Raw genomic sequence first — 18808 nt, 5'->3', positions numbered from 1 at the left:
CCTGCCGGCGGGATCCCACTCCGTTCAGATCACGGGGTTCTGCATAGCTAACCTAACTGTGCAGGGGAGGGAGTTCCGAAATTACCGGCTGTATGTCCGCCCCCATCTCTGTGCGCCCACACTCCTAGGGTTGGACTTCCAATGCAACCTCCAGAGTTTAACATTTAAATTTGGCGGCCCTATACCCCCACTGACTGTCTGCGGCCTCGTGACCCTCAAGGTTGAACCGCCTTCCTTGTTTGCGAACCTCACCCCGGATTGCAAACCCGTCGCCACAAGGAGCAGACGGTACAGCGCCCAGGACCGAGCATTTATCCGGTCCAAAGTCCAGAGGCTGCTGAAGGAAGGCATCATCCAGGCTCGCAACAGTCCCTGGAGAGCCCAGGTGATAGTCGTTAAAACCGGGGAGGACCAGAGGATGGTCATCGACTATAGTCAGACCATCAACAGGTACACTCAGCTAGATGCGTACCCTCTCCCCCGCATATCCGACATGGTCAATTGGATTGCACAGTACAAGGTCTTTTCCACCGTGGACCTCAAGTCCGCCTACCACCAGCTCCCCATCCGTCCCGGTGACCGCAACTATACTGCCTTCGAAGCAGATGGACGGTTATACCACTTTTTAAGGGTTCCATTCGGCGTCACGAGCGGAGTCTCGGTCTTCCAACGAGAGATGGACCGAATGGTTGACCAGCACGGTTTACGGGCCACGTTCCCGTATCTCGACAACGTCATCATCTGCAGCCACGACCAGCAGGACCATGACGCCAACCTCCAAAAATTCCTCCAGACCGCTCACGCCCTGAACCTCACTTACAACAAAGAAAAATGCGTGTTCCGCACCGATCGTCTAGCCATCCTGGGCTACGTAGTGCGTAATGGAGTGATAGGCCCCGACCCTGAACGCATGCGCCCCCTCATGGAGTTCCCTCTCCCCCACTATGCCAAAGCCCTGAAACGTTGCCTGGGCTTCTTTTCTTATTACGCCCAGCGGGTTCCACAATACGCCGACAAGGCCCATGCGCTAATCCAGTCCACTACTTTTCCCCTGTCGACAGAGCCATGCCAGGCCTTTAGCTGCATCAAAGTGGATATCGCAAAGGCCACGATGCGCGCCATCGACAAGTCCCTCCCCTTCCAGGTCAAGAGCGACGCAACGGATGTAGCTCTGGCGGCCACCCTCAACCAAGCAGGCAGACCCGTGACCTTCTTCTCCCGAACCCTACACGCTTCAAAAATCCGCCACTCCTCAGTGGAAAAGGAGGCACAAGCAATAGTGGAAGATGTGCGACACTGGAGGCATTACCTGGCCGGGAGGAGATTCACTCTCCTCACTGACCAACGGTCGGTTGCCTTCATGTTCGATAATGCACAGCGGGGCAAGATCAAGAACGACAAGATCTTGCGGTGGAGGATCGAACTCTCCACCTTCAATTCTGAGATCTTGTACCGTCCCGGAAAGCTGAACGAGCCGTCCGATGCCCTATCTCGCGGCACATGTGCCAATGTACAAGTGGACCGTCTACAAGCCCTCCACGAGGACCTCTGCCACCCGGGGGGTCACTCGTTTCTACCACTTCCTTAAAGCCCGCAACCTCCCTTACTCCGTCGAGGACGTCCGAACAGTCACCAGAAACTGCCAGATCTGCGCTGAGTGCAAACCGCACTTTTTCAGGCCAGATAGAGCGCACCTGGTTAAGGCCTCTCGACCCTTTGAATGCCTCAGTTTGGATTTCAAAGGCCCCCTCCCCTCCACCGATCGCAACGCGTACTTCCTGAACGTCGTTGACGAATAGTCCCGTTTCCCTTTCGGCATCCCCTGCCCCGACATGACAGCGTCCACAGTCATTAAATCCCTCGGTACCATTTTTACACTGTTCGGTTCCCGACTATAACCATAGCGACAGGGAGTCCTCCTTTATGAGTGACGAACTGCGTCAGTTCCTGCTCGGCAAGGGCATAGCAAGGGAACGGGCAGGTAGAAAGGGAGAATGGAACGGTCTGGAAGGCCGTCCTGCTGGCCCTCCGGTCTAGGGGTCTCCCAATTTCCCGCTGGCAGGAAGTCCTCCCGGATGCCCTTCGCTCTATCTGGTCCCTGCTGTGCACCACCACGAATCAAACGTCTCACGAGCGCCTCCTCCTCTTTCCTAGGAAGTCCTCCTCTGGAACTCCACTTCCGACCTGGCTAGCAGCTCCGGGACCCATTTTGCTCCGGAAACATGTGCGGGCGCACAAGTCAGATCCGTTGGTGGAACGGGTGCATCTCCTTCACGCCAACCCGCAATAGCCTATGTGGAGTACCCCGATGGCCGACAGGACACGGTCTCCCTGCGAGACCTGGCGCCCGCCGGAGCTACCCACACCCCCCCAACGCCAAGCACCACCTCCTCACTCCCGCCGGTTCATCCCGCAGACACCCCCTTCCCAGGGGGTTCGGTTCTCCTTCCAGACCCGCCCAGGAGTAAGGACACAGGTGACAGCGCTACGCTCCCAGAGTCGACGGGACTTGAGCCAGCGCAATCACCACCACGCCCGACACAATCGGAAAGGACAATCAGGGCGCCCATCCGCCTCATCGAATCACTTTAACGCACAACGTTTTCAGTTATTGTGTCTTGTTATAGTTATGGCATCATGCCGACCCTGTTTGGCCCGTTGGCCCAGTTGAAGCGATAATTTTGTGGTTTGTTCAAAGTTACGGCACAGTACCGACTCTGTAAACCCCTACCACCATGCGAACCACCAGCCCGCCGGGTTCTTTTTCAACAAGGAGTGAATGTGGTGGTGTGTATTAGGGGTAATACGGTACATCACGTGTCGACAGGCTATTGGTGGAGGGATGCCAGATCCTGATAGGATCTGCCACCTACTGGACTCCACCCAGAAATGCCGGTATAAGAACCCAGATTTTCCCTCCATTTCCCTCAGCAGCTGCATTCTGTAACCACGCTGCTGGGGATAAAGTTCTGCTTAATAAAGCCTTCAATTGACATTACCTCAAACTGCCTCGTGTCATATTGACGGTGCTACAGGGAGCAGCCAGGAGGTTTGGGGAGTACCAGGAAGGTTTGGCGAGTAGCAGAAAGGTTTGGGGAGGAGCAGGGAGGATTGGGGAGTAGCATGGAGGTTTGGGGAGGAGCAGGATGGTTTGGGGAGGAGCAGAGAGGTTTGGGGAGGAGCAGGTGGATTGGGGAGGAGCAGGGAGGTATGCTGAGGAGCAGGAAGGTTTGGGGAGTAGCTGGGAGGTTTGGGGAGTAACAGGAAGGTTTGTGAGGAAGCTGGGAGGCTTGGGGAATAACAGGAAGGTTTGGGGAGTAGCTGGGAGGTTTGAGGAGTAGCCATCAGGTTTGTGGAGTATCCAGGAGGTTTGGGGAGTAGCCAGGGGGTTTGAGGAGTAGCAGGGTGGTTTGGTGAGTAGTAGGGAGATTTCGGGAGTAGCAGGGAGGTTTGGGGAGGAGCAGGGAGGTTTGGGGAGGAGAAGGGAGGTTTGAGGAGGAGCAGGGAGGTTTTGGCAGAAGCAGGGAGGATTGGGGAGGAGCAGGAAGGTTTGGGGAGGAGCAGGGAGGTTTGGGGAGGAACAGGAAGGTTTGGGGAGGAGAAGGAAGGTTTGGGGAGGAGCAGGGAGATTTGGGGAGGAGCAGGGAGGTTTGGGGAGGAGCAGGGAGGCTTGGGGAGGAGCAGGAAGGTTTGGGGAGGAGCAGGGAGATTTGGGGAGGAGCAGGGAGGTTTGGGAGGAGCAGGGAGGTTTGGGGAATAGCAGGGGGATTTGGGGAGTAGCCAGGAGATTTGGGGAGCAGCCAGGAGGTTTGGGGAGTAGCAGGGGGTTTGGGGAGTAGCCAGGAGATTTGGGGAGTAGCAGGAAGGTTTGGGGAGGAACAGGGATGTTTGGGGATGAGCAGGGAGGTTTGGGGAGGAGCAGGGAGGTTTGGGGAGGAGCAGGAAGGTTTGGGGAGGAGCAGGGAGGTTCGGGGAGTAGCAGGAAGGTTTGGAGAGTAGAAGGAAGGTTTGGGGAGGAGCAGGAAGGTTTGGGGAGTAGCAGGGAGGTTTGGGGAGTAGCAGGAATGTTTGGGGAGTAGTTGGGAGGTTTGGAGAGTAACAGGTGGTTTGAGGAGTAGCTGAGAGGATTGGGGAGTGGCAGGGAGATTTGGGGAGGTGCAGGGAGGTTTGGGGAGGAGCAGGGAGGTTTAGGGAGGAGCAGAGAGGTTTGGGGAGTAGCAGGAAGATTTGGGGTGTGGAAGGGAGGTTTGAGGAGTAGCCGGGAGGTTTTGGGAGGAGCAGGGCGTTTTGGGGAGTAGCCGGGATGTTTGGGGAGTAGCAGTGAGGTTTGTACAGTAACAGGGTTTGAGGAGTAGCTGAGAGGATTGGGGAGTGGCAGGGAGATTTGGGGAGGAGCAGGGAAGTTTGGGGAGGAGCAGGGAGGTTTGGGGAGGAGCAGAGAGGTTTGGGGAGTAGCAGGAATATTTGGGGTGTGGAAGGGAGGTTTGAGGAGTAGCCGGGAGGTTTGGGGAGTAGCAGGGAGGTTTGGGGCGAAGCAGGGAGGTTTTGGGAGGAGCAAGGAGGTTTAGGGAGTAGCAGGGAGGTTTGGGGAATAGCAGGGAGGTTTTGGGAGGAGCAGGGAGCATTGGGAAGAAGCAGGGAGTTTTGAGGAGTAGCAGGGAGTTTTGAGAATAGCAGGGAGTTTTGGGGAGTAGCAGGAGGTTTTTGTAGAAGCATGGATGTTTGTGGAGTAGCAGTGAGGTTTGGGGAGTAGCAGGGAGGTTTGAGGAGTAGCAGCGAGGGTTGGGGAGTAGCAGGGAGGTTTTGGGAGGAGCAGGGAGGATTGGTGAGTAGCAGGGAGGTTTTGGGAGGAGCAGGGAGGATTGGGGAGTAGCAGGGAGGTTTTGGGAGGAGCAGGGAGGATTGGGGAGTAGCAGGGAGGTTTTGGGAGGAGCAGGGAGGATTGGGGAGTAGCAGGGAGGTTTGGGGAGTAGCAGGGAGGTTTTGAGAGGAGCAGGGGGTTTTGAGGAGTAGCAGGGAGGTTTGTGCGGCGGGGGGGGGGGGCGGGGGGGAGCAATGAGGTTTGGGGGCCAAGTGCAGAAATGATTTAAAAGGTACAATAAGCATTTTAAAAGGTTACTGGAATGTTGGATACTTTGAGAAGCAATAACATAGAAGAGGAAAATCCTGCAATGAGAGCATGATCTGATGATTTGCACTAACTTTCATATTCTACTGGTTATAACTCTGTTTGAACTATTTTGCAGCAAAAATCCATAAAAACAGTAAGCAGTGTAGAAAGGATACGAATAGAAGGCATTTATAACTGGGCTTTAAGATTGTTTGCACTGCTCACAAATCTTTTATTATTGCTGAAATCTGTTGGAACTCTCTGTACGATAATAAAAGTAATTTTGATTCCTACTTGCAGATATCGGCGAAGAACACATATAACCCCCAAATCTTACCTTGCCTTTATAAACAGTTACAAATCTGTTTACACAGAGAAACATGTCAACATCAATGACCTCGCAGAGCACATGCAAATGGGTAGGTACATTTTCATAGAGACATTCCTGGTACCAGCTTTTGAGTGCGTGTGGCATTGTGCCATTCAATTTAAAAGAAAAGTTACTAACCGTGATAAATACTGCAAACATTTTTCTGGGATGTCAATGACACTTGTAAAATTGCATCAAGCAGAAGGTAGTGACCACCTTTTGAAATGTTTGATAGTTTTCTGTATATAATGGCAGCGCATTCCCACCAGTGGGGTGGCTTCAATGGGAAATCCCAGGAGCAGAGAACCCCACCACCAGTGAATGGCTCATCGCCTAGAAACACGCGGGCGACTGGAGAATCCAGCCCAATATTCTGTTTGTTCAACATAGCTGAACAATTACCGGTGAGCATTGAGATACCTGGATACTGGCTCGAGGAGTATCTGGCATGGGAGGAGGATGCTGTTATCCTAGAGAGCTTATCAGGTACCTCTTGCATGGAGCCAAAGTCATTTTCCTGGGCAGCAGCTCAGTATTCCCAGGAAGACTGCAGATGCACTATCTCAAGAGTTCTTTTCAACAGTAACTGCAAAAATATTGATGACAACTGTCTGAGTTTTAATAATAATAATAATCTTTATTGTCAGAAGTAGGCTTACATTAACACTGCAATTAAGTTACTGTAAAATTTCCCTAGTCGCCACACTCCGGCGCCTGTTTGGATACACAGAGTGAATTCAGAATGTCCAATTCACTTAGCAAGCATGTCTTTTGGGGCTTGTGGGAGGAAACCAGAGCACCCGGAGCAAACCCACACAGACACAGGGAGAACGTGCAGACTCCGCACAGACAGTGACCCAAGCCGGGAATCGAACCTGGGTCCCTGGCGTTGTGAAGCAACAATGGTAATGTTTTAATGACAACTATATCATCGTAGCCATCACAGATATCTTAATAAGCTTCATCGTGCTGAGTTGCACTTTGATGTGATTAGAGTTGATCACTAAGTCCATGTTGGAGAAGCGGGTCTCCATTTTCTGTACAATGTCTTGACACAGGCTTTAGCTGGACATTGTGCACAAATGCTCTGGCGAGCTGCCCAATGAAGCCGTAGTTCATCGGCCTTCATCAATAGTATTCTCAAAGTCAGGGAACAAATCATGTCCATATGAATTATGAGCAGGAGTAGGCCACTCAGCCCCTCGAGCCTGCTCTGCCATTAAATAAGATCATGGCTGGTGATTGTAACCTCCTGCCTACCTCCGATAACCTTTCACCCCCTTGCTTATCAAGAATCGATTTACTTCTGCCTTAAAAATATTCAGACACTGCTTTCACTGACTTCTGGGGAAGTGAATTCCAAAGACTCTCAACACTCCTTTCACCTAATGGAATAATATCTGTCTTCAATGAGCGACCCCTAATTTGATAAAGTGCCACATCAAATGATATTGTGGGGAATAAGAGCTCATGGTGTAGGGAATGACATATTGGTGTGGCTTGAAGATTGGCTAGCTAATAGGAAACAATGGATCATTTTCTAGTTGGCAGGAATTGATGAGTGGTGTGCCACAGGGATCAGTGCTGGGACTTCAACTGTTTACAATTCCTGTAAATAACTTGGATGAAGGGGCCAATGGTATGGTTGTTAAATTTACGGATAACATAATAATAGGCAAGAAAGTAAGTTCTGAAGAGGACATAAAGAGTTTAAAAAATGGTATCGATAGGTTACGTGAGTGGGCGAAGATTTGAGAAATGGAGAAAAATGTGGGAAAATGTGAAATTGCATTTTGGCAAGATGAATTAAAAAGAAGCATATTATCTAAATGGTGAGATATTGCAGATCTCTGAGGTGCAGAGGGATCTGAATGTACTAATGCATGAATCACAAAAGATTAGTCTGCAGGAATAGCAAGGATTACTAATAAACTGTTATCATTCATTACAAGGAGAATTGAATTACATACGGAATTGGTGAGTCCCCAACTGGAGGACTGTGTTCAGTGTTGGTCACTGTTGCTGCCCTTTGCTGGTATCAACTAATGGCACAGACAAATTAGTCCTCAAGAGTTGAATGAATACAATTTTATTATTTCACTCAGAAATTAACTGTGTGCTAATTTTTACAGTTACATAAGTTTCAAGACTCACAACCTGAATCAAAATATACTGCCTGATAGAGGGAACATGACGTGGCTTACTTTGACAAAGAGTCATCCAGACTTGAAGCATTAGCTCCCTTCCCTCTCCACAGATGTGGTCAGACCTGCTGAGATTGTCCCGTATTTTCTGTTTTATTTCTGAAGCTACCTCTTTAAAATCCTAAAATGTAGGCCAGCAGGTCCCAGAGATTTATCTGATTCAGTTTATCCACTCATTTTAATTACTTTAATTTCCTCATTCTTTTTAGCTCCTTGGTTACCCTTTAGTTTATCTATTTTATTGTGGATTGAAGCATAGAAAATAGGTACTGGAGGAGGCCATTCGGCCCTTCGAGCCTGCTCCGTCATTCATTATGATCATGACTGATCATTCAACTCAATTGCCTAATTCTGCTTTCCCTTCCAGATCCTTTGATCCCCTTTGCCCTAAGTGCTATATCTAACCAGTGCCGGTTTTTCCTCAGTTGGCTAGACAGCTGGTTCGTGATGCAAAGCAAGGCCAGCAGCACGGATTCAATTCCTGTACCGGCTGAGGTTATTCATGAAGGTCCCGCCTTCTCAGCTTTGCCCCTCGCCTGAGGTGTGGTGATCCTCAAGTTAAATCACCATCAGTCAGCTCTCCCTCTCAATGGGAAAAGCAGGCTAAGGTCATCTGGGACAATGGTGACTTTACCTTACCTTTATATCTAACAGCTTCTTGAAAAACTACAACATTTTGGCCTCAGTTACTTCCTGTGGTAAAGAATTCCACAGGCTCACCACTCTCTGGATAAAGAATTTTCTCATTATCTCTGTCCTAAATAGTCTACCCCGTATCCTCAGACTGTGACCCCTGGTTCTGGACACACCCACCATTGGGAACATCCTTCCTGCTACTACCCTGTGTGGTCCTGTAGAATTTTATCGGTTTCTATGAGGTTCCCCTCATTCTTCTGAACTCCAGCGAATACAATCCTAACCTATTCGATCTCTCCTCATATGTCCATCCTGACATCCCAGGAATCAGTCTGGTAAACCTTTGCTGCACTCCCTCTAAAGCAACAACATCCTTCCTCAGATAAGGAAATCAAAACTGTACACAATATTCCAGGTGTGGCCTCACCAAGGCCCTGTATAATTGCAGCAAGAAATCCCTGCTCCTGTACTCAAATCCTCTCACTATGATGGCCACATACCATTTGCCTCCTTTACTGCATGCTATTCTTCAGGGATACCTTGCCTTTACAGTGTAATTTGACTCCAATCAGAGTCGACTTGCCAGCCAATCAGTCTCATCTCTTAAGACACCGTGGGCTAATCCATGGTCAATTCTAGCCCCACAGACCCCAGACTCCCAGCACAGGTGAATTAACCAGTAATTTGTATGGAGTTTCTGTGAGCTGTAGCCACCTAAAATGGCTGATTCCCGAGTAAAATGGTCAAACCCCAATCTAAAATGGCGAACGAAAGAGGCTGATGGGTAAATCAGCCAACAGGACTCAAACGGACAGCTGCAGGCAAAACAGTGTATTCGGCTCTGGGGAAGTCGGCCCAGACCGATACCTGCAACATTTAACAGCACATCAACCCAGCCATCCGCATACTAAGCAGCCATCCCCGGGAACAATTGCTACACATTAGCAACATAAAGCCGATCCAGACTTTTCGGCGCCAGCAGTGGCTGAGACAAAGAAAGGTGGACGACCACCCCCCGATCAAGAAATCGCCCCATTATTGGAGCATATCGAACCCAGTGATTGGGACCAAGTCCAATCACTTGGAACCAGGTTCAAGGTCCGCCCCGAGAGGCGGGAAGCCCCTGGGAACTATAAAAATAAGGGGCCAAGTTCAGATCGACCCTTCTTCTCCTGCTCGCAACCTTCGAGACCCTTCGACGAAGAGACAAGTAAGTGTTACTCCAGCGATCGCTACCAGATAGGTGTTCCAGACTATCGACTCGTACCAGCCTTTTTAAATCCCGCAGGCCAGACCCAATTCGATAGACCATTTGTCTCCCTGACCTGGTGGGCCATCACCAAAGTTAAGTATTGGCCTTTAGTGGTAGGTAATAGTAGGATTATTGTATAAGTATTTATTGCTGTATATAATAAATGATCGTTGATTTAACTTTTACTAAGCGGTGTGCTGCATTATTAATCATTACTTGATCTTGAACCACGTGGCGGTATCAGAAAGATACCTGGCGACTCGTGAGCAAAGGTGACAGAATTGGAGCTAATAAAACTAAGGCTAATAAGAGCAACATTTTGGCGACTCCACCGGGACCCGATCTAGAAGTGGAAAACCACTCCGGGAGAACCCAAGAAATTTTGAATTAGAATCCAATTGGAAACAAAAACCACAAGTGTTCAAGCGGTTCTGATTAATAATTCATAATTCGGAAGTGTGTGTATGCATGCAAAACTAACAGGGCTATAAGGTAAAACTGATAGATTTTTGTTCCGTCAAAACTGTCGGAAGTCTGTATTTTTGGAAATTAACGCAAGCCGTACCCGCATCTACGACACCACCTTAGCCCCCTGTTCCAAATTTAACCGAAGCAAGCGGATAGGAGAGATGGCCATGCAGGCAATGCAACACCTCATGAACCCCGAGGAATTTGCGGTCGCAGCGACCAGCAGCAGTAGAGTGGGACAGTGCCCCACTTGGGAAGAGGAAATTCGGAAATACCTCAAGGGCAAAGGATGGCCCATGTGGAATGATTTCTGTAGTAATGACGACTCAGGTCCCGGAAGTATAGGGCATACTTGGTGGGAGAACATGAGTGGGATCCATAAAAAGAACTTTACAAAAGCTCGCAAGCCGATGGCAATTGTGTCCTGTCTGGCACAATTGCGAGGCACAGAGGAGGTCGTCAGGACGCTCCACAAAGAAGTAGAGGGCATACATCGTATGAGTAAAGTCGATGTATGCGAGGTGGAGAAAGAGAATCTGGAATTAAGGCGGAAATTAGCAGCAAAGGACGAAGAGGTGGCTGACGCCAAACGGGGTCACCAGCCTTGTCTGGCGCATTTGAGTAGTTTCCAGTCCCAGTACGAAAAGACTTATCAGGACACGCAGCGTGCAGCCCTGGTAAAGAAAGAAACAGAGAAGCAGGTGGAGACGCTACAGAAACAATGTAGTGATCGCAAGGCAGCCTTGAGAGCGCTCCACGCTGCAACCACGGAACAAAGACAGAGTACCATAGACCATGCAAAGTGCCGGAACCAAATTGCAGACCTGCAGTTACTGCTTTCTGTCCAGAAGGGATTTCAAGAAACCTTTGGGGAAAAATTAGACCAGGAAGACGGCCCTGATTGGGAAGAATTACAGGAAACAGCACAGAGATATGGGGCGTCATTCTCCGACCCCCCCAGCGGGTCGGAGAATGGCCGTTGGCCGCCGTGAATCCCGCCCCCGCCGGTTGCCGAAGTCTCCGAAGGGAGAAAAGTCGGCGAGGCGTTAATGGCGCCGCTGACGTCGGAGAATAGCACGGGTCAGCGCAAGGCAGCCGATTTTCGGCTGCCGATATTCTCCCTTCCGGATGGGCCGAAGTCCCGTCGACATGATGACCGTTCACGTCGACGTAAATCAAAACTCCTTTTCATCGGCGTGAACCTGTGCTCCAGGTTCACGCCGACCAGCGTGGAGGTGAGTGACGGCCTGGGGGGTTGGCCGCTGGGCAGGCGATGGCGTGGCCGCAGTCTGAATGTGTGGGGAGAGGTGTGTCTCGGGTTGTGTGTGTGTGTGTGTGTGTGGCGGGGGGAGTGGTTAGAGTGGGCTGGGCTCCGGGGGAGTGCCGGGAGGGGGGTTTGTGCCGGGGAGGAGGATGGGGGTCCGTGCCGGGGAGGAGGTTGGGGTCCGTGCCGGGGAGGAGGGTGGGGGGGTCCGTGCCGGGGAGGGGGGTGGGGGGTCCATGCCGGGGAGGAGGTTGGGGTCCGTGCCGGGGAGGAGGATGGGGGGGGGTCCGTGCCGGGGAGGGGGATGGGGGGTCTGTGCCGGGGAGGAGGATGGGAGGTTGGGGTCCGTGCCGGGGAGGGGGATGGGGGGTCCGCGCCGGGGAGGGGGATGGGGGGTCCATGCCGGGGAGGAGGATGGGGTCCGTGCCGGGGAGGAGGATGGGGGGGTCCGTGCCGGGGAGGGGGATGGGGGGTCCGTGCCGGGGGAGGAGGATGGGAGGTTGGGGTCCGTGCCGGGGAGGTGGATGGGGGGGGGGTCCGTGCCGGGGAGGGGGATGGCGGTTCCGTGCCGGGGAGGAGGATGGGGGGGTCCGTGCCGGGGAGGGTGATGGGGGGTCCGTGCCGGGGAGGAGGTTGGGGTCCGTGCCGGGGAGGGAGATGGGGGGTCCGTGCTGGGGAGGAGGATGGGGGGTCCGTGCCGGGGAGGAGGTTGGGGTCCGTGCTGGGGAGGAGGATGGGGGGGTCCGTGCCGGGGAGGGGGATGGGGGGTCTGTGCCGGGGAGGAGGATGGGAGGTTGGGGTCCGTGCAGGGGAGGGTGATGGGGGGGTCCATGCCAGGGAGGGGGATGGGGTGGGGGGACCGTGCTGGGGAGGGGGATGGGGGGTCTGTGCCGGGGAGGAGGATGGGGGGGCAAGTGAGTTGGTCCACCTGGCCAGGTGCCAGCCTCCAACAGTTGGACCCATGCGGTCCATGCCACCTGGCTGGGGGGAAGGAGGGGATATGGGCAATGATGACATGTCGTCGTTCCCCCCCCCCCCCCCCCACCCCCCCCCCCCCCCCCCCCCCCCCACCAGGCCGTCATGTTTTCCGATCATCCAGCGATGTTGGCCGCCGTGGCGGCAGCCGCTAATGTCCATGTTGCCCTGGATGAGCAGGAGGAGGAGGAGCGTGCCAGAGAGGCAGCGCAGGCTGCCGCAGAGGGGCGGGCGGCAGCCGCCCAGGCTGGAGGGACACCTGACCGATAGGACCAGGAGGGGGAGGAGGACGTCGCGGCCCCACGGCAACGGAGGCACCCGAGGGTGCCCCGTGTGTACCGGCCCCGGCAGTCATACCAGGGTTGGTGGTTGCATCGGATCTATGGGTTGGTGTGGTAACTCCAGGAACCCGGGATCCATCTGGGCGGCAGATGTTCGCTTGGGCTGGGCTGCCCTCCGACCGCCCGGCCCCTCTGCTGCTCCTACCTCCAACTGCTGTACCGGGACGGCTGTGTTGTGCGCACCAGTGAGTGTACCAGACGCCTCATCACTAAAGTGCCCAACCGAGGTGACTGTTTCTGCGATGGTGGAGGGTGTTGGTGACAGCAGTGGCGTTGTGTCGTGCTCTTCGTCCCACTCTGAGTCCATGGCACTTTGGGGTGGGGGTTCGTCTCCACCCATCCACTCTGAGTCACTGTCCGGTATTTCGTCTTCCTGGGTAGTGCTGTCCCGGGTAGGGGTGTCCTGGGCAGTGCTGTCCTGGGTAGTGGTGTCCTGGGTAGTGGTGTCCTGGGTAGTGGTGTCCTGGGTAGTGGTGTCCTGGCTCGGATGTGACCGGGGCCTGTGGCTGCCCCCCTCGTCGCTGGGTGGCACACGCCTGCCTCGTCGCTCCCGCACGTGACGGGGGTGTCGTCTCCCTGTTGCTCCAGGTCTCTCCGTCTCCCGCGGTGTGCGAGGGGCATTCTGCGGGCATCGCATGCCGGAGGCTCCGGGTCTCTCCGTCTCCCGTGGCCTCTGAGGGGCATCCTGCGGCCATCGCATGCCGGAGGGTCCGGGTCTCTCTGTCTCCCATGGCCTCCGAGGGGCATCCTGCGGGCATCGCATGCCGGGGGGTCCGGGTCTCTCCGTCTCCCGTGGCCTCCGAGGGGCATCCTGCAGGCGGTCTGCATCTGCGGGGATGGGTGCCTCGACGTTTGCTCCTGCGATACACAATGAAGCATGCATGGTTAGACACGCAGGCAGTGATCAGGTGATATGGGGGAGGGGGGATATGGGTGATATGGGGGAGCGGGGATATGGGGGAAGGGGGATATGGGGAGGGGGGATATGGGGAGGGGGGATATGGGGAGGGGGGATATGGGGAGGGGGGATATGGGGGATATGGGGGAGGGGGGATATGGGGGAAGGGGGATATGGGGAGGGGGGATATGGGGAGGGGGGATATGGGGAGGGGGGATATGGGGGAGGGGGGATATGGGGGAGGGGGGATATGGGGGAGGGGGGATATGGGGAGGCTCACCCTGCCTGCTCTGACAAGGTCATTCACCTTCTTGTGGCACTGGGTGCCTGTCCGTGGTGTCAGGGCCGCAGCGGTGACGACCTCTGCCACCTCCCTCCACAGACGCCGGCTGTGGCGTGGGGCAACTCTGCGGCCGTGCCCGGGATACAGGGCGTCCCTCCTCTGCTCCACTGCGTCCAGGAGCGCCTCCACATCCCGTGACTCGAACCTCGGGGCTGAGCGGCGGCCAGCCATCCAGTCGGGTGTTCCGGTCGGGTGTCCCGGTCGGGTGGGGGGGAGCAGCGCGGCCTTATGAGCCGTCACGCCGTGCGGCGTGTATGACGCTGCACGGCGTGAACCACATGCGCATGCGCGGATCCTGTCACGTCGCTTCTAGCTCATTTCGGGCCGGAGACTTTCGACCCATTTTTCAGACGTGACGCAAGTCGGATTTGCGCCGTTTTTTGCGCCGATCGGCGGACTTTGCGCCGATAACGGAGAATTTCGCGCCTGTTCAGGGAACATGTGCGCAGGGAAAGCCCCAAAGGAGACAAGCACCCCCACCCCTCACACAGCAGGTAGTTCAGCCTCCGATGAACCCTGTAACAACCCACCGCACAGCCACATCAGACGAGGCGGAATTCCTATATTCCACCCCCCTCACAGTGACCCAATTACGGGACGCGTGTGCAAAAATCACACCGTTCCTCCCCGCTTCAGACCCACACCATTTCTTTGCCACCGTCAAACATCAGGCAACCATGTACGGCCTGGATGAGAGAGAGCATGTAAAGCTCATGGCTCTAAGTTTAGGTCCATCGGTAGCAGCAGCCCTTCCCGACCCACAGAACGTAGGAGGAGGCACCCTTGCAGAAATGCATACCGCGATCCTGGATGCGATCGGGTACAACCGGGGTGACCCCGTAGATGGCCTAAATAAGTATAGGCAGAAGAAGTCTGAGCACCCCACAGCGTTCGCAGGACGCCTGTGGATTCACTTCAAAGCCGTTTTTGGAGGAGTAGACCTTGCCCATTTGTCCCCAGACAATATGGCCAAATGGACCCGCACCCTTATCTCCCATGCCACAGAGGCAGGACAGAATGCCTGCAGTAGTTATGATCCCTCGGAGGAGGCTCATAACGAGAAGTGGGTGGTTAAAAGATTGTCCCGCATTTGGGAGCAGTCTGTTCACAATAGACCCGCCGCTACAACCACCGAGGAAAAGCAAGCCGCCGCAGACATGCAGGCAGTAAAAGCCACACCTCACAACCCCACCTGGGTAAATGAGGGTAAGAACAGCCCCCAACCCAAATCGCAAGAATGTTACAACTGCGGACAGTTGGGACATTTTGCAAAAGAGTGCAATGCCCCTAAAAATCCACAGAGAGCCCAACAGACAGGCACTCTGAGTAAGAAAAAGGCAGAGCCCATCCATAGCGTTAGCGCCCGTTCGGATCAGACGGACTTGACCTGAACGGACTGACGGTGTACAGGCTCCCCCAGTTGGGTCTGCGATACCCTTTGGGATAGGTCATAAGAACATAATAAGAACTAGGAGCAGGAGTAGGCCATCTGGCCCCTCGAGCCTGCTCCGCCATTCAATGAGATCATGGCTGATCTTTTGTGGACTCAGCTCCACTTTCCGGCCCGAACACCATAACCCTTAATCCCTTTATTCTTCAAAAAACTATCTATCTTTATCAGTGGTGGTGCGGGACGACCCGTAGTCGCAGCGAAAATTCGGGGACAGCATATCGAGTTTCTTTGGGACACAGTAGGGTCCCGCACCACCATAAATTCCTCCACCCTTTTTCAGGACACGTGGCCCACTACAGCCACTATCACCCTCAGCGGCTTTACAGGCCACTCACAACAGGGACACATCACAGCCCCTGTACCCATTCAAATAGGAAACATTACCACAGAACACCCCGTAGTTTTAGTAGACCTGCCCCACACAGCAGAACACATTCTGGGAATCGACTTTATGAATTCCCACCACCTATCCTTCGATTCAGTCAACCAGTGTGTCTGGAAGATGGCGAAATCCGCTAGAGCCCCCGCAACGCTCAACATAGGGGACTATATGAACAAAATTAGCACAGTAGGCAAGTTTTGGTTCAACCCCACCACACTCAGCAAGGACAGGCAGGTTAGGGCAGTCCTGCAAAAGAACAGGGCAGCATTCGCGACCCACAAGCACGACTGTGGACGGATGACTGGCTCCGTACAAGTAACAGGACCTGACCCTAAACCCCAAAAGCAGTACGGATTCCCCCTAGAAGCAGAGGGAGAAATCCCACAAGTTATAGAGAGCTTATTAGAGCAGGGCATGCTAAGATCGGTAGCCTCTACTAATAATGCCCCGATTTGGCCAGTGAGAAAGCCCGACGGATCATGGCACTTGACCATTGATTATCGGGAACTCAATAAAGTCACCCCCGCAGCAGCCCCCACCGTAGCAACAAGTCCCGAGACCATGCTCAAACAGGGACTCAATTCCTGATATTTCACGGTTTTGGACGTCAGTAATGGATTCTGGTCCATTCCATTGGCAAAGGCGTGCCAGTATAAATTTGCCTTCACTTTTAAAGCGCAGCAGTACACGTGGACATGCCTGCCACAAGGATTCCACAACTCCCCCTCCATTTTCCACCGACAGCTGGCAAATGGACTAGCAAAATTTTCTCGCCCCGAATGTCTGGCACAGTATGTAGATGATCTACTACTGCAGACAGACACAAAGGAAGAACACATTGAGCTTCTGTCCGAACTCCTGGAATTGTTACATTCCATTGGCTGTAAAGTAAACCCCAAAAAGGCCCAGATTTTGGGAGAAAAAGTGGTATATTTGGATACAATTATCACACACGGCAAATGCGAGATCGAGCATAAAAGAATTGACTCGATCGCTAAATTGCCCCTTCCCCAGAACTTTTCAGCCCTCCGGTCGTTTTTAGGACTGGTTGGCTACTGCCGAAACCACATCGACGGTTTCGTCAGCAAGGCAGCGCCCCTCTCAGACCTCCTAAAGAAAGGAGTCCCCTGGGAGTGGCTTCCGCAGCATACGAATGCTGTGGAATCATTAAAACAGGCGCTCATAGCCGCCCCCGCACTACAAGTTCCAGACCCGCTTTCCCCTTACGCAATAGAGGTAGCGACCACAGACCGCATCCTTTCAGCCGTGCTCCTGCAGGAACGGCACGACCAGTTAAGACCCGTGGCTTATGCCTCCCGAATTTTAGATGCTGTGGAGCAGGGATTTTCAGCCTGTGAGAGGCACCTGCTCGCAGTTTTCTGGGCAGTCCAGTACTTTTCCTATATTACCGGACTGAACCCCATCACCATTCTGACCGAGCACATCCCCACCCAACGTTTACTGGACGGACGACTTAAGGACGGTACCGTCAGCCAAATACGCGCAGCTAGGTGGACCCTTCTCTTGCAGGGATGGGACATCACAGTAAAGCGGACAAAGACTCACACATACTTAGCGGACAATTTGCAGTACCCCGGAACCCCCCATGAATGTGAAATCATCTCTCCACACCACAACACAGGCCCCTTTATAGCGAAAACACCCCCCAGGAAAATAGGTACTCCACCTCAGAGCCCCCCTCACCCGGACACGTGTGACCCCATTAAGATTTATGTGGATGGATCGTCCACAGTCTTAGATGGGCAACGCATAACAGGGTGCGGGATTTATGTTGAGGATGCGCAGGGACGCGCCCTCGAGGAGATAGCATTAAAACTCCCCGGACACTTATGCGCGCAGGCAGCAGAGCTTGCGGCCATCGTGTACATAGTAGACCACCCAGATTCATTCCCAGCCCAACAGACATATACTCAGACAGCCTCTATGTCTGCAACAGCCTTACAGAATTTCTGCCCCTGTGGGAAACAAGAGGATTTATTTCCGCGGATGAGAAACCCCTCCCCTCAGCCCCATTATTCCGCCATATTTTACAAAAAGCCCGGGTCAGGACTTTTGGCATTATAAAAGTCCGCAGCCACCATCGTTCATCCCCCCTGGAAATGTAAAAGCCGACACACTGGCTAAGGCAGGATCCAGGCATGGGTATTTTTGGAAACCCCCCGAAAGCGCGCCAGTGAGTGCGCCAGTGAGTACAGTTCAGGTCACGCAGACTAGGATTGAGGATCTAGTAGAGGCCCAGAAGCAGGATAGTGCTCTCACTGAGATTGTGAAAGGGAAGTTTCCAGCCTCCTATGAGAGGTTCAGAAATACACTGACCACACATGACGGTGTTGTTGAATCCCAAATTTCTTTCTCCGTCAGTCTGGCCTCAATAAAAGTCGAGATGGATTTGCACGTAAAAAAAAGTTATTTTATTCAGCTTGCAAGCTACCTAGTCCACAGTGATACAGACAACATGTTGCTGTCTGCAGTCCCGGGAACTAAGTGAAGGTCCCAGACAAAGAGATCAGTACTCATACATTCAAATGGCATCAAGTTTCACATACTCGACACCCATAGGTCATCCTATGTCCCTCCTGACTTGTTTGATCTATTCTGATTGGCTCACTTCCAATCCCTTTCTCCGGCCCCTATCAATGCAGCATCACTCTCATAGACACACCTCTTCCTGCTTTTTCCATGCGGTCTCAAATCCCTTTGTCTCTACCTGCCAGAATCAAAGTGGCTTATTTCTACATTACATTAACTAATATCTCTAAAGTAACTATTTTATATCACATTCGTCAGTGTGATGTTAAAGGACACCCTTTATGTAGTTCCTGAGCAGGATAGGAACCAATTAATTTGTTTATTCCATGATGGTCATGGACACCAGGGAATCGATCCCACCACAGCCCACCTCAAACAGCTTTGTTGGTGGCCAAATCTCAAGGAAGATGTAAGCCATTACATTGAGAATTGCCTTATCTGTGCGCAGAACAACCCCGATAGATATGCCAAAAAGGCCCACCTCGGCCACACCTGACCCGTTAACGGCCCCTGGACTAACCTCTAGATTGATTTTATCGGTCCATTGCCCCCTTGCAGGAAT

The 18808-nt window shown here is 53.2% G+C and overlaps 1 protein-coding gene across 1 annotated transcript in view; it reads left to right on the top strand.

Moving 5' to 3' along the window:
* The window catches only part of LOC140411190 (dynein axonemal heavy chain 8-like), a 2783184-nt gene that overhangs the window by 1402935 nt on the left and 1361441 nt on the right, over positions 1 to 18808 (top strand). The window contains exon 66 of the mRNA XM_072500280.1: positions 5411 to 5529. Within this exon, the coding sequence (XP_072356381.1) occupies positions 5411 to 5529 (119 nt within the window). The remainder of the gene's footprint in view (positions 1 to 5410; positions 5530 to 18808) is intronic.

The sequence above is a fragment of the Scyliorhinus torazame genome, chromosome 4, assembly GCF_047496885.1.
Source record: "Scyliorhinus torazame isolate Kashiwa2021f chromosome 4, sScyTor2.1, whole genome shotgun sequence".
NCBI classification, from domain to species: Eukaryota; Metazoa; Chordata; class Chondrichthyes; order Carcharhiniformes; family Scyliorhinidae; genus Scyliorhinus; species Scyliorhinus torazame.
The sequence above is the reverse complement of the archived record's forward strand: the minus strand, read 5'-3'. Positions and strand labels throughout refer to the sequence as shown.